Genomic DNA, 15,735 nt, shown 5'->3' with positions numbered 1-15,735 from the left:
TATCCTAATCGTTGGGGAGCAGTGGGCTGCCATTGTGCGGCACCTGGGTAGCAGCGTGGGGTTAAGGGTCTTTGCTCAGGAACCCAGAGTGGCAGTGGGGCTCAAACTCAGAACGTCAGGGTTCCAAGCACATCGCCCTTACCACTGGCCACCACTCCCCAAAGCAGGCATTAGCATGAAGGATACACACTGGCAGCTCATTGCCCCCAGCTTAGATACTAAACCCAGGCTTCCTGGGTTTAGTATTAGTATGCCGTTTACGCCAAAGCTATGATGGCTAGCTTGAGCATCATGTTATCAACTAAATTGCCAAGCCAACTGGGGGTGTTTCAGAGAACATACACTGGAAAAAAACAATCTAGAAATAAGTAAAAATGTCTTAAATTAAGTGTATTGACCCTTAATTTGAGCAGGTAAATGAGATAGTTTGCCAATGGAATGAGTATTTTTACTCTTAAAATAAGATAAGATAATTTGCACTTGAAATAAGACAATGCAATTGTGTTTCCTTATTTTAAGTCTAAATTGTCTCGTACCATTGGCAAAATGTCTCTTTTACCTCCTCAATCCAAGAACAAATGCACTTATTTTGAGAAAAAATTACTCATGTAGATTTTGATTTTTTCCAGAGATGTAATCAGGTTAATGATCCTCCATCAGCATCAACTCCTTTTTTTTCTCTGTGCCTGAGCTAAATGTATGAAGTCAGAATTCTGCCAAAAAGTGTAGATGCTTAATATCATGATATACGAGCGCACATAAACTATTCTCCACACGCATTTTGAATATTTTACGCATGTCACACATGCTCGCCTCTGTGCTCATTGTTTGCCTTTTATGCACTGCTAAAACTTGAAATCAAACAATTGCAATTAATTAAATTATTTCCATTTGAAAATTATCTAATTTACCTACATAAATGAAGAGTAAATACCCTTAAATTAAGAAATTTTTTTTACTTATTTGTAGATCACTTTTTGCAGTGTGCACCTGTAGATTCTCTCCTACTCGTGTGCGGAAATGTTTCTACGTGCTTATTTATACATTTGTCACTTTGAACCCCTGGATAAACAGAACCACCTGTGATTGGCTACTTTTTAGGAAATCCTGGTTTCTGAAACAGTGCTGTTTTATTTCTAGTTAAAGCTACAAATGTTTGCAAATCATCTTTCAGCTAATGGGCTCTATGCACAGCTCCACTACTTCCTGAATTTAATGCAGCTCCTTTGTTTCCTGTCTTTCATTACTGGACGAACTGATTAATCCAGGTGTGTCTGGCCAGTTACTTAGGTCATACACACCTGGATTAATCAGTGCATCCAATCATGAAAGACAGGAAACAAAGGAGCTGCATTAAATTCAGGAAGTAGTGGAGCTGTGCATAGAGCCTATTGCTAATCTTTTCAGTTAAATTCTGACTTGAAATTCAACAGCCATCTCTGGGATCAACTGATATCTTTATCAACATGGCTAGACCTAAAGGGAGAAATGCTAAACAGTAGCTGCAATCTGACTGTAAATATAAATGTTCAACTATAAACGAAGGTTTATTCAAGCCTCACATTTCTCAGTGAACAGTTAAGCTAACATTAGCTTGGCTCATACAATGCGTCAAATTTAATGTTAATAATAATTGTATATAATATTACTGCTCATGACTGTGTTAACCTAAGTTATTTAATGATGACTTTATAACCAATTTTAAAATTTTAAGAACAAAGCAATTAGCGTAAAGGTACGTTGCTAACATTACTAGCGACAACCAGGAAGAAAACAGTATTGTCACAAGAGGTAATATTTCCTATTATTATGTGTGTTAATTTTATGCAGGACTATTTCACAGTAGAATATTTTAACATCCTTTCACCCACCACATGTGTAGCATTAGCTTGAAATGATAAAACTATCTATCTACAAGTGATAAATGGCACTGCTGCTACATGATTATTGTTGCTAAATTCCTTAAAACACACTTAAAAATAAGTTACTTGATTCAAAATGTACAAAACCTATAGTTAGAGTGGCTGAGGTTATTGTGAGCTATCTCTATATATCTGCTGCTATAGGCTTAGACTGCTGGAGGACATAGGGACCACTTTTCATCATTGTGCTTCATTTTATCTCATTTCTCCCATTCTGCGGCATTTGTTAAATCCACCCCCAAATCTAAGTTGACCTAGTAGCTCCATCTTCCGTCTGTCCCTTTAGGTTATAAAGCCATTTTGGAGAGAAATATCAACTGGGCAGCAGCCATCATCACTTAATATTATAAATGGTAGAGTTTGGCCTGTTTTTCAATGCTCTCAGCTTTTATTGTGACTAACTGTATGTTCTCTCTTTCATCCTTTTCTCCTTAAACCTTGCTGAACTGAATTGAAAAAGATTGAAAACAAAACATTTAAAGAATACAAAGGTACAGACATAACTAAAGTGAGTAAGACCAATTTACTCAAAAAAGGCCTAGCAAGCAGCTTGGCTACATAGGAAACATCCTCACCCTGATTGTGCTGTAGTGATTGGCAGTATAAACAAACATCTGTGCTGCGCTCAGCAGAGGGTCCCTGATGGACCCTGCAGGGGGGCCTGTCCATTGAGGTTCCTGGTCCCATGAGCTGAGGCTCTGAGTGAGCCTGCTGGACCTGTCTCTGCCACACCACATGGGCCCCCGAGCAGCAAGGCCACTCCTCTATTCCTGCCGAGTCCAAGATGAGAGGCACAGGGAGTAACGCCGGGTGCAGCTCGGGGGGAGAGCAGCAGAAGCCCGGGCTCTGACCGTAGTGGATGTGGATGCTGTGGTCGTCCTGCAGGTCCAGACTCTGGTGAAAGTGAACTGAGGGTCCGTCGAGCAGACAGCCTCCCACTCGGCCCAGAGGAGCGGTGTGGTGTCCGTGTCCCTGGTGGCAGCAGTGGGATTGGAGCTGTAGCGGGACTGAGGGGACTATGACAGGAGGTCCGGTTTGGTTGTGGTCCTGTCGCTCTGTCCCCGGGCTGGGCCGGTCAGTGGGCTCTGGTTTGGGGCAGTGGCAGGGGCTGTGTTTTGGGGAGTCTTTATTCTGCACAGGAGCAGGGGGAGCAGCTGCAGCAGCTGCAGCAGCCCCCTGCTCCTCATCTGAGCCTCTGCTCACCCCCTGGCTGTGCTCCCCCTCCTCATAGTGGTGGTGTCTGTGGCGGTGGTAGTGAATGTGGCTGAAAACAGTCTGAGGTTGTTCCTCCGGACAGCCTGCTTTATTCACAACAGAATCCAGAGACTTGGGCCGATTCTGTGCCCCGGCCTCCAGACTATTTCTGCGGGGGACCTGCCCTGCCCCCGCCCCAAAATACCCTAATGGGTCATAGTCACTGCTCAGAGAGCTGCGGAAAGTGGACCAGCTGCCATAAACTCCCTGCAGGGACACGTCCGTACAGTTGAGAACTGAGTCACTGGAGGAGCCATGCCAGGGCCCCGAACTGGAGTCACTCGCTGGCCCATCCGCCAAGTACCCGCTGCGCTCTGTGTGGTAGCTGCCTCCAGAGCAGCTCCCGTCGTCCGGTCGGCTGTGGGCCGCTCCTCCCCGGCTCTGCGGCGGGACCGAGACGCCGTGCTGCTGCCTAGAGCCGGCGGCGTTTCGCTGGGCCAGACAGGAGGAGCGGTAGTTGTGGCAGGACCGACGAGAGGGATAGTGATGGGAGGAGGTCCTGCAGTTGGCTCCGATCCTGTGAGGCCTTACAGGAACATCCACAGGAAGGTGGTATCCACAGCCACCACCCAGCTGCCGACTGCTGAGGAAATGTAGAGTCTGAGTGTCAATGGGAGAAGAGCCGCTGTAGTGGCCCAGGTTGGGATAGGGTCCCGACGGCCCACGGGGGTAGTGGGGTCTCATAGAGAAGGGGATGGCGTGCTGGGGAAAGGGATGGTTGTGGGGGCTACTGTAAGGCTGAGAATGCAGGAAGCTCTGGCTTTGCTCTGAACTCTGCTGGTTTCTGGTCCTCTGAGCCTGCCTCTCTGTACCTGTGGACATCACCAGAATCACAGAAGCATTTCAGAAATGTTTTTTCTAACTTTGGTAAGAAAAATAAACACACAAATGAGTATTTTTCTAATGTAGCCCCAGTGTTGTGCCCCATAACCAACATTTGTCCTGACCCATGATGTTGTGCATGCACAGTGGACAGGTGCGGTGCTGCATCAGCCAGGGGTCCACACAGTCTCTGTGGAACTCGTGATGGCAGGAGATGATCCTCAGGTTCTGGTACCATAGCAAGACAGAAGCAGATTCGTTGATTATTGTAAAATGCTTCCAAAGCAAAATAAAACTTTCAGATGAACAGAAAAAATATGTTAAAACAATGTAAAGAAAACAATATAGCAAACTGTATATTTCTGCACATATTCTAATAATATCCAGAGTTTAAAGTGTATTTAAATTTAATTAATGTTGAAATTCAATTTACAAAAACAAAAGCACCTGTCTGCTTGCTGTGAAGCTAGTTAGCATATGAGGCTAACTGGTGGCTACAGTGTCCTGCACTGCTCTCAGTAGTGAAGGAAAACTAGAGTTATCGAGGGGAGTGGTGGCCTGATTGTTAGAGCATTGCGCCGGGCCTCAGAGGTTCTGAGTTCAAGTCCCACACACTCCAACAGACTGCCACTCTGGGTCCCTGAGCAGGACCCTTAACCCCAGACTGCTCCCTGGGCGCCAACAGTGGCAGCCCATTGCTCCCCGGGGGGTTGGTTTGATTGAGGCCGTTTCTTTTTCCAATGGACCTAGTGAATTATATATATATATATTTTTTTTTTATGCACAAAACTACAACAAAAATCTTACTAAATCAGGAAATAAAACAGCATGATTGGTTCTAAGGAGAGGAGAAACAGAGGAAACTGAGAGTTTACTAAAGAAAACCTGCTGCTGACCAGGTTAGCTCTGGGGAGAATGTTACTACGGTAACTGAAGCAGAGTTCCCCTGTTTTCAGGTTTAGAAAACTTAAAGGTTTTCAGTAAACCTGCTTCATGAAACAGACCCCTGCTCATGTTAAGACTGCAGATCATTTTGCCCTGGACTACAAAGCGGGATATAAATACAGATTTGGCCAGTTTTCTCTGAAACTAATCACCTGATTACCATACAGTTTTTTCGTTTAGCCCATTACTAGAGGTAAACCTGGACCATTAGTCTTTTTATGAGGGTATCTCATCATGATTATGAAAAAAATAAAGAGGTTTGGGGTGCTTTGGTGGCACAGTGGTTAGCGTGCACCCATGTATGGAGGCCATATTCCTCGATGCGGGCGACCTGAGTTCAAATCCGTCCTGTGGTCCTTTCCTGTCAGCCTACTGTCCAGTTTTGCTTGCTGTTTAGGTAGTTTCATCTTCTAGATGTTCACCTCCTTCATAGGTTTGCAGTTGTCTTCTCAACTTTCCATTTTCATATTTTTATTCATGAAATAATAAGTCATTCATTTTCTTTCCACTTATAAATGTTACATTTAGTGTTGATCTGTTGCATGAAAGTCTGATAGAAGAGATAGAAGTTTGTGGATTTTTATGTGAGTAACAGCAGAAATGTCCAATGCGTGTCCAGCTATGGTCCAAACTCAACCTGCTCCTGGCTCTGTCCCTACCTGGCCATCCTGGAACTCCTCCAGGCAGATAGCGCAGACAGGGCTGGAGTTAGAACTGCTGGCTGAACCCCAGGCCCCACGGGGGCGCTGTGAGCCCGAGCAGCTCTGGGAGCGGTAGGTTCTGGTCTCCAGTCGACTAATGGCCCGCATGGTCTGCTGATGGACGGAGTCCTAAACAACAGCAAGATATTGAGAGTCAGTAGAAGAAAAAACTACAACAACATAAAAACAACTTTTGAGCAAAATCAGAACACTGAAAGCTGCAGCTGCTACTCACCCAGGTTCTGTTGGACCTGCACTTGTAGCGGAAAGCAAAGATGAGGACGATGGTGAGAATAACCAGGACGATGGTGAGCAGGATGCTCACATCATAATGTGGCTGTAAAGCAAAGTGAGGAACACGTCTCAGCCTCAGACTGCTTTGGATTTCTTTTGGTTGTTTTATATGTTGTTTTAAATCCATTTGAAAATTTGTTTTTTTGTTTGTTTTTTTTCCCTCCGGTTGGTGCTTACCCATTTGGGCTCCACCTCGGTTTCAATGTTAACTGTGGCTTCCTCGTTCTTGTTCACCAGGTTCATCAGGTCCTCAGCATCCCTTCCCTTAATCAGCACCACGGGGCGGGGGAGGGAGTCTGTATCCTTCAGCTGGGGGGTGTGGGAAGATGTAGTTAAATAAAGAAGATGCAAAAGAGAGACACAGAGAAGAATCAAACGAAGGGAGGAGTTTGCTCCACAGGCCTTATCGTCTCATTTCTATTAGTGCAGAAGTTACAGCATATTTACCTCAGAAGGCGCATTGGCGTCATCGCTGACGTCGAAGATAACAGCCTGGGCTCCCTTTTCCAGCGCTATGCGAGCCTGAGGGAGGAGAAAACAGAATTTAAACATAAACACAACCACTTCTTCTGTATTGGTAAAGAGAAACCTGCTACCAACTTCTGCAGGTCAGTTACAGCAAAGCAAACAGATGCATTGGTCCTGAATCCTCACTAGGTGGCAGTGAAGTCTTGTCAGACTGAGACCAGACCAGCTGACCCCAGAAACCCTGCTAGCACCCCCCAATCCAGAGCCCAACACAGACTCAAAACAACAATGACAAATATTCTACAGGAAGAGAGAATGTATACAAAAACAGGGCAATGACAGGTGAGAATATCAGGATGCAAATAGGGACGATTTGCATTCAAACGAGGCTCTGAAGATCCCCCGCAACCCTCCTCCCCCTCAGTTTTTCATGTGATTTTTAGAGTGATAAGAATCCTTTCAGGGCATGAGAAAAACAACGTGCTTTGAGATGCACTTTATATAATTTAACCTGCATCAAATAGTGTCCCTATATCCTGGATAAAAATGGATTCATAACCTGTAAAGGAAATGATAAAAATATCAAACAAATGCAAAAGCAGAACGGCGGATTTTGTTGTATATCCTCTAATAATCCTCTAGTCTCTAAATGAAAATAATTCAAAGTTAATTAGAGTCCAAACGTGTGTAAATCTTGCTTCTAAGCACCCTGAATGTTCCCACTGCACTGTGAAACACAATGGTGGCTGCATTATGTTGTTGATCAGATCAAATCATGTCTGTCAAAGCTTTCCATTGCAAATCACAATAAAATAAACTATCATCTCCTGTTAAATGACCAAATTAAAGAGTGATTATTGAGTTTAACCGTGTTTTGCAACATTTTGGTTTTGGTCATTTTGGTTTTTGCAATTACATCTCCACAGTGGTACCCATCGGCCTAGTCAAAGTCACAACCTAATTCCCGCACCTTTCCTTTTTTGATGGAAAAAAGGGGGTAAACTTGTAAAAAACTTCTGTAATTGAAAAATGGCGTTTTACAGTTTGTCGTCTAAGTGATTCTGCATATAAATGCTTAAAAAACATGTATTTGTCCCTCCAGTTTTCTTATTAAGCAGTACTATACTGCTCAATCAGATATAATGCAAATAAAATCCTGAACTGTACCAAAAATCTTTCCCATACCTCTGCAAGACACGATGTAACCTCTTTGTCACCTAAGTGTTATGTAAAAATGTCCGGATCAAAATCTACACCTGCCACATGTTGAACAGTGAGCTTAAGTTTTGTGAAACACAAAAACCCTTTCTGAAAGAAAAGTCGACATTGCATTCTGACCAAAGAAAAACAAGCCATCTGAGTTTGACCTGTGTGTGTCTGTGTGTGCGCCGCACTACCAATCATGCAGTCTTTACAATCTGCCGTCAGTAGGCGTTATTCTTGACACCGACATGCTCCGCAGAAGCCCTGAAAAGCTTTTGGCAGAAGTTGGCGTGAAAACAAACAGCAGCCGTTTCATCAACATCTCATCACACGCTCTTTAGTGTCTGACATCTGCCAACACTCAATATGAATGAGGCAGCGGGTTAAAACACCTAATGGTCGAAGCGAACGTTAAACAGTCGGGCCAAAAATACCATCCTCGCATGTCAGCATGAGAAAAAATGGCCCTGGGGAGAAGCCCGGGGCGGATGAAGTATTGATCCAGCGTTTCATGTCAAAAAGAGGTCAAGTGGCTTGCAGCTCGGTGTTGCAACAGCCTCTCCCCTGTTTCATCAGAACTGTAATGGGAGAGCATGCATGGGCCTAAATGAGGTGCGGTCACATAAAAAGACTTGAAAAAAAAAAAAGTTCTCTGTGACATGTGGGAATTTGCTTTACCTGGGGTTCAAAAGTCCAACACACACATACAAACAGCTCTAAAATACATCATCACACACTTCCTAAACCTCTGCTGTGGTCTTTTTATATCTCAGCATTAGTAGTAGTGGTTCCAGATTGTGGTTGCCAAACCATGTGGTTCCCCAGAGCCACAGATCCGGAAACAGGCTGAGAGATCTCATTACATGATTAAAAAGGAGATATATTTAAACTTTAATGGCGCAGAGAAAAACGGACGTCCAGCGCTAACAAGGCCGTTAAGAGGGCTATCAAACACAAGTGTTTCGACATCTCCAGGTCTGCCTCGGCTGGGCCTGAAACAGACATGGCTGCGGTTAAGTAAACACTTATCCTCATGAGGAGCGACCTGACACATGTGATTACACACGGTTTGGCAACGCGAGCAGAAACAACAACGGCAGCGTCGGAAATGACTGCGGTTTGACGGAGCAACACAGCAAAGACGTCATCAGAGAAAAACTAACAAATAACACGCAGGCCGCAAAGGCCTGTTTCCTATTTTAATGCGGGTGGGTTTTTGATGGAGGGAGAGGGAAAACATGGGAAGGAGGGGGAGCCGTTGTAATGTGGGAGACAGAAGTAGGTTCATTCGAGGTGGTAGCAGCACTGCAGCAGGTAGCAAAAAAAATATAACCAACCATGATTTAAGAGCGACAGAAACATTCGCAAAGAGCCTAAAATCGCTTCTAAGAATCACTTTGAAGGTGTTATATTTCCAAATAGTTTGATCTAAACATATATATAAACCCCTTAATTGTCTGAATTTAGACACAGTTGTTCAAAAAATTTTATTATTTGTGTTTCTATCATTCGAATGATGAAATACACAAGTTTCATCAATTTAGACATTGCAACTATAGTGTAGAATTAGGTATGAAGCTAATTTGTGACACAAGGCATCTAAGGAATAATAACATTTAAAATCTATGTGTTTTGATTATTTTTTAATTATTTTCTCCTCAAAAAGGAATATAAATTGAGTCAAAACATGTTTTTGAACAAGAACTATACTTGTTATGATCTTAGCATTTCAAATAGAGCTAATTCATGGAAAGTGGCCCTACTAACCAGTCCCAGGGACCACTGGCCCTTTCTAGTTAACAAGAAAACAATATCAGTTAGAAATGGATCTATAACATGTATCTTTTAAGAATCATTGCATCTTTAGGATTAAAGTCTTTCATATATAGCAATAGAATCCAAATTCCCTTTGCTGTGCTGTTTTATGAGCCACTATACATTTTATTGTATTAACAAATCAGTGGTAAAAAGTATTTCTTTTTTATTTTAAACCATCGCTTTGATGTAGAGATGCACTGATCCAGTTTTTACCGACCCGATCTGATACCGATATCTGGGTCGATATCTGATACCGTCTGTCAAATTGATGAACCATATATCTTGCCATGTGTGTAAAGTCTTTAGCCTCGAAGTAAACATTGTTCAAAAAAGGTAACAAAGTAACACAGATTTTAATGAATATTATTTTATTTACTAATAAATAGGCAGCAAAAATAAATATATAACAGTTCCAGATAACGTGCACTGGATTGGATCTCTGATATTCCATATCAAACTACGGATATCCGATCCAGGTATCGGATCGCTGCATCTCTACTTTTATGTCATATTGTGTTTCAAATTTAGCTAAATATGGAAAACTCAGTTTACTGCATAGTCCTAGGAGGTTTCATGAATTAATCCTGTATTAGGGTATGAAATAAAATTATGTTAATTTTTAAAGTGACCATTATATACAATTTAGCATAACTGAATTACATCTACTTAATTTATATTTTGGACAATTATAATCAAGTTATACATTTGACTAATTGTACTGATTCCTTAACTGCCTATTTGGCCAGATGTCCATTTTTATATATCAGTTGTAAAAGACATCAATTAGCCTGTTTGCTTTTCAGTTCGACTAAAACATCCTTTTTTGTCTATTTCCACATCTCTTTTCTTTATTTTTCTCAGCACCAATCTGTCGATCTTGTCTCATGCAGAAAAATATCAACCGATGTTTCAAAACCAGGAGGATTCTTTAAAGACATGTTAGCGAACCAGGCTAACGACTATTAGCTTGGTTCGTAAACGTTTCCTCTAACATAGCATGCAGGGAGTGCAGAGAGATTTAATGAGATACATATAATCATTAGTGCAAATAATCTGCTCTCATATTTCTAAGCATTAAGGATAAATGTGCAAGGCAGCCATCTTGGATTTTAAAGTTTTAAATGAAACTTTTAGGTTTTTCCACTTCAAATTCTGACTCGGTCAGATATTTAAGGTCATTTTAGTCCCTGAGTAAACATGAAATGCTTGTTTCATCCAGTAAATACGGCGTGCAGATAGAAGGATGGGATTTGGGTTAAAGGATCAAGTTATCCATGATAAAATATTCATTTTGAACCTTTTCTGAGTCAGTTTGTTCAGTAAATGAACTGTTTAAAGCAACAACAAAACAAGTGCGTTATAACAGTAGCATCCTAAGTACCGTTTGCTCTAGTGCGAGCTGCCAGGACTGACAAACACTCCTGGATAGGTGCTGAAATTCAGCCATTAGTCATGGATTATCAACCTGCTGCAGTGATGACACATTTAGAAAAGTCCTTATTAAAAATGCAACAAATTTCAAGTAGTTTATGCAACTAATGACAGACAGGCCCGCAGCATGACGGCTAATACGCCATATTTTAAGAATGAGCTTAAGGTGCAACTTCCAAGGTTTAAATAGCTTTTAAATTTTATTTTATTTTAATGCTGTTTTTCAATTCTGTTTTAGTTTCAATTTATTTTAACATTTGTAAGCTTATGTAGTTTTCTGTTTTTTCACAATGCTTAGTTTCAGTTTGGTTTTCATTAGTTTTAGTTATAGTTTTAGTCTTTTATTTAGTATGACTTACATACTAGGGGAAAGACAAAAACATGAAAAAACAGAAATAAAATCTCAGATAAGGACAGGCTGCAGCAGCAACACAAACGACCAGACTGCTGTACCTGCCTCTGCTAGCATAATGCGCTACAATGAAAAAAGATGAAAACAGCAACTGGAAGCTAAACATCCTGTTAATGCGTTATGATAGACACAACGAACACTGAGCACATCCTCTCCGACAATTTAGTTTGTTTTTATTAGTTTTATAAACTATTATTTCAGTTCCAGTAAAAAAATTTTTGCCAAGTCTAATTTTTAATCTCATTTCAGTTAATATTTATTTTAATTCTATTTTTTTGTGATATGGTTAGTAACCCTGGCTACTCCACAACTTCACCCATTCACTTGGAGGGTTTTTGAAAAAACAAAAAAACTCTTCTAACTAAAGAAGAAAGCTCCCTTTAAAGACCCTGCATAGTTTAGTGAACTAAACATGAATTCAAATTCACAAAAATTGAATAGAAGAATAGAAAATCCCTTTATTGTCCCACAATGAGGAAATTGTGGCATTTACAGCTTAAGCTGACAACGAAATCAGAATTACATTGATTAAATGTTTGTTTAGAAATGAAAGCGACTGTTTTTTTAGCTAACTTTATATTATATAGGGACCATATTAATATATTAGCAAACAATAGCCTAGAACAGTGGTTCCCAACCGGGGCACTCGTACCCCTAGTGGCCCACGAGTGCATTGCAAGGGGTACATCAAAATATTTGATTTCTTAAGTATTAAAATAAAACAGGGCTGCAATCTGTTCTACTTTATGAGGACTCAACTAAAAAATATATAGTTTTTTTTTTCAACCAAAATATAAGTTTTTCTTTGAGTTCACCTGCAGCTTTGACACATATCTGAACAGAACAGCCTGGGATATGCTGGGTTTCACACTGAGCAATCGGAGCTCATTAAAGCAGCTCAGGTGAATGTCCAAATCAAAGTAAAATAAATGGAGTCAGTCTAACTATCATTTTTGTTTAGTATTTTGTTACAAATTATCAAGTTTATATGTGATTACAGGGGAGCTGTTCTGAAGAGCTCCAGTTAAATAAAGGCAGGTTTATAGTATGATTTTATTTTGTATTCATTTATATTCCTTACTAACTTCCTGGCAACATACTTAAGCTGTTTTTTCATTTGAGATGGAAAGAATAAAATCCCTAAAAACTGAATGCTAATTTTATAATTGGTTATTGTACTTTCCACTTTTGGACAATCGCTAATACTTCTGACTGAGAGGAGTACTCATGGTAAGAGAAAATGCCCAAAGGAGCACACAAGTCAAAGATGGTTGGGAAACACTGGTCAAGAGTACAACCATATATGATTTTTTGATTTGTTTGATTTCTATACGTAAAACCTGCTTTAAAAAAAGTTTAAAAAACAGTCCACTGGACTTGGTTTCCAAGATTTGAAGACGTTTCGCCACCTCTCCAGGAAGCTTTCTCAATTCAAATGTCTGGATCCGCATTGAGTTTGAGTCTTTATATAGACAAAGCCTTGTATTGCTTGGAAACATGCAAATAGAAACTGATGAGTGGGTCGTTTGGTTCCATTGTTAGCCTGTAATATCTGAAACCTGTGATTCTGAAGGTCGGTGGTTAAAGCAGGGGGATTGTCGTTAGGCCTTTTATAAAGACTCAAACTCACTGCGGATCCAGACATTTGAATTGAAAAAGCTTCCTGGAGGGGAAGCGAAACGTCTTCAAATCTTGGAAACCAAGTCCAGTAGATTGTTTTTTAAATTTTTTAAAAACTTTTACAGAATGACTACGACCTGGATGACAGGGAATCTTCATCAACATAAAACCTGCAGATAACTCCACTCATTCCTCTAATAGCATGAGATTATTTTTCAGACATCTTCAGCCCGATTGCATCAAATGAACATGCCTTGTTATTTTGTCAGCTAGAAAATACAATCGCTAGATGTGTTTATCGTATATAAAAAAAAAAGAAGTTCTTCCTCACATTAGCTCTGAGCTGTTTCAGAGAAGAGCTGATGGAAGAAGATGAGTCACACAAACAAGCCGGCCTCTAAATCTCTGTATTAACCACAGCGCTTCTTGCGTAAACATGGTTGGGAGCCAGCGATCTGCCCTCTGCAGCTGTGGGTGGCCTTCTCTGGACCCGCTGGGGCTGTTTGTTTACAACCCAGGCAAAGTGTGGCCTGTGATATGGGCATACTGTGAGCCAGGCCTGGGATCACCGAACAGAAACAAACCGCGCTGCTCTGATGTCTTTATTGCCAATGACAAACGGGCCGGAAAGTTTTCCATCGCCTGACGAGATGCTTTGCTTGGTAACGTGTCAAAGGTTTAATGTGGAGCGGATGACAGAGTCTAGAAAGTTTTTACCCAAACTTTCTTGTTATTTCAAAGAGAAACACTGTCAAGCCCCCCTTTCCGAGTCCAAATTGTCTGGGTAAACAGTTGGTCTTGGAGGACGCTCCGTTTCACCATCCAGAATAAAGAAAATGTACACAAATCTTAAGCCCCTAGCTCCACAACTCCTTATTTATGACTGAATTTATGCAATCCATTTAATAGTTCCTCAAAATAACAAATAACTACATTCATTACAAGAGTATCGAAACTGAAATGGTGAAAAAAAATAAGAGACTGTCAGCCTAAACTGTTTACACTTGTAGGGTTTGACCATAAATCTGACTGTTCTTCATTTGCTTCTAAGAAAAGGAGCAACAAACTGATTAAAACTCACATCCCTAACTTTATAGGTCCCTGTGTAAACTCAGTCTTACACCCCTCATCAAGCCTCCCCACATCACACATTAGGCTGAGGAATAACACGTGTGGGAGGAAGGAGTGAGAGTGAAAAAAGGTGAAGGAGAGAGGGGAAAGTCAGGGCGGGAGAGGAGCGAGGCACGCAGGCTGCGGTGCTGCAGCGTTCTGGTGTCTAATAACAGAGTAAGGAGCTCCGGGCCTGCAGGTCTGAGGCCGTCGCTCTCTGCTCTGTTATTTCTCCATGCTGCCGCCGCATTGGAGTCGTTACTCAGACACTCGCTGCACCACGTGGACAAATGGGAGTGGAGACCTGATGATAGAGGAGGCAGCAAAGCAGGTGCAGTTTATGTGGGTTTAAAAAGTCACTCTAAATCGGCAGTAGTTAAATGACAAACCTTCATGCATTCAGCTTTTTTTTGTTTATTTTTTGCTTAGAAAATGGGGATTTTCACCAACAGGTCACCAGAGCAATCAGGTTGACTTTCTGCAGGTCTGGTTGACCCTTCCAGAGGGGAACAGAGTCAATAACTTCTTGTGTAACAAACTATTGGCTCAGCTGCTTTAGCTTCTATATTCCAAATAGGTTTAACCTCAAAGCACCAACATCAACCAGCAAATTAAAGCTCGATTAGTTGGTATCTAATTGGTGCAGAGAGAAAGAAACAGACAAGAAAACAACCTCATTACAGATCAGGATTATTAGAAGGTAGATAAACAAATGTTTAGACTGTTTACATTTAACAGAAACAGTGCGAGGCTCTAATGTAGCCTAACAGCATCGGTACTAAATCAAAGCAATGCTTTTATTTTGTAGTTCATCTAAGCATCATCTGATCTCCTGTAAGTTGTTTAGTATGTTTACTTTTTCTAACCAGGGTGAGTTTCTGCAGCTCTTTAAACCCTTTTGCACAATGTTTGTAAACATCACTGCAGGGAGCCTTTGAACCAAGCGCTGGATGTGTTAATAGGAGATTCTTTAAGATCAGTTTTAGTCCATCTATAAAGGCTTATTTTAAAATAGAATTCAGTTTTAATGAACAGCATTGCTGTAAGTCCTGCAAACTAAATAATGTTTTAAAGCAACATTACCTTTAAAACTGTAGCACTCGCTGCTGAAATGAGAATTATCGGTCTACCATTAAAGCGACCGATGCTTCAGAAGTTATCTCTGTGTTTTTATTCCACAAACATGGAGTCTATTGAAGCTTGTTTATTACAATAAATCTCAGTAAATGCATCATGATGCAGCTTCTTTCGAATTCTACTGCCTTTGTCTCACTATATGGAGTCAATGAACAAAAAGAAAAAAATATTTACAAACAAATTCAAAATCAATTTGATTCCAGCTATAAAATAATGCAGTTAATTTTTTTTAAGTAGTTAAAAAGTTTTTGTTTAAAAAAAACCCAGCAGATTGCATCATGCTGTAGAGTTTACAGCCATTCTTCTTACTGAGCATGCACGTGGCGATAGTGGAGAGGAACACACCTCAATTTATTTGCTACTAATGCAGTGCGTATGAATAATCATGTATTTACTAGTTCTAAATGAAATTTTGATTGAATTCAAATCCAAGTGTTAAATTATCATTGTCGCTCATTGATGACTAAAAGGTGTTTAGAGTCAAAATCATTGCCTTTTATTAGAAACACCATCTCTATCTACGCAGGTAATGTGAAATTCTTCATATATATATATATATATATATATATATATATATATATATATATATATATGTATA

At 40.7% G+C, this 15,735-nt stretch overlaps 1 protein-coding gene across 2 annotated transcripts in view; it reads right to left on the bottom strand.

Moving 5' to 3' along the window:
• rnf43 (ring finger protein 43) overlaps positions 1-15,735 on the bottom strand; it is a 127,220-nt gene that overhangs the window by 3,060 nt on the left and 108,425 nt on the right. For both annotated transcript variants that reach the window (XM_015383684.1, XM_015383683.1), the window contains 6 exons: positions 6,386-6,460; positions 6,116-6,247; positions 5,880-5,981; positions 5,603-5,773; positions 4,124-4,226; positions 2,498-3,988 (listed from right to left, as the gene is read on the bottom strand). In XM_015383684.1, the coding sequence (XP_015239170.1) occupies positions 2,498-3,988; positions 4,124-4,226; positions 5,603-5,773; positions 5,880-5,981; positions 6,116-6,247; positions 6,386-6,460 (2,074 nt within the window). The remainder of the gene's footprint in view (positions 1-2,497; positions 3,989-4,123; positions 4,227-5,602; positions 5,774-5,879; positions 5,982-6,115; positions 6,248-6,385; positions 6,461-15,735) is intronic.

Source organism: Cyprinodon variegatus, unplaced genomic scaffold, assembly GCF_000732505.1.
Source record: "Cyprinodon variegatus isolate N-32 unplaced genomic scaffold, C_variegatus-1.0 Scaffold291, whole genome shotgun sequence".
In the NCBI taxonomy this organism is placed as follows: Eukaryota; Metazoa; Chordata; class Actinopteri; order Cyprinodontiformes; family Cyprinodontidae; genus Cyprinodon; species Cyprinodon variegatus.
The sequence above is the reverse complement of the archived record's forward strand: the minus strand, read 5'-3'. Positions and strand labels throughout refer to the sequence as shown.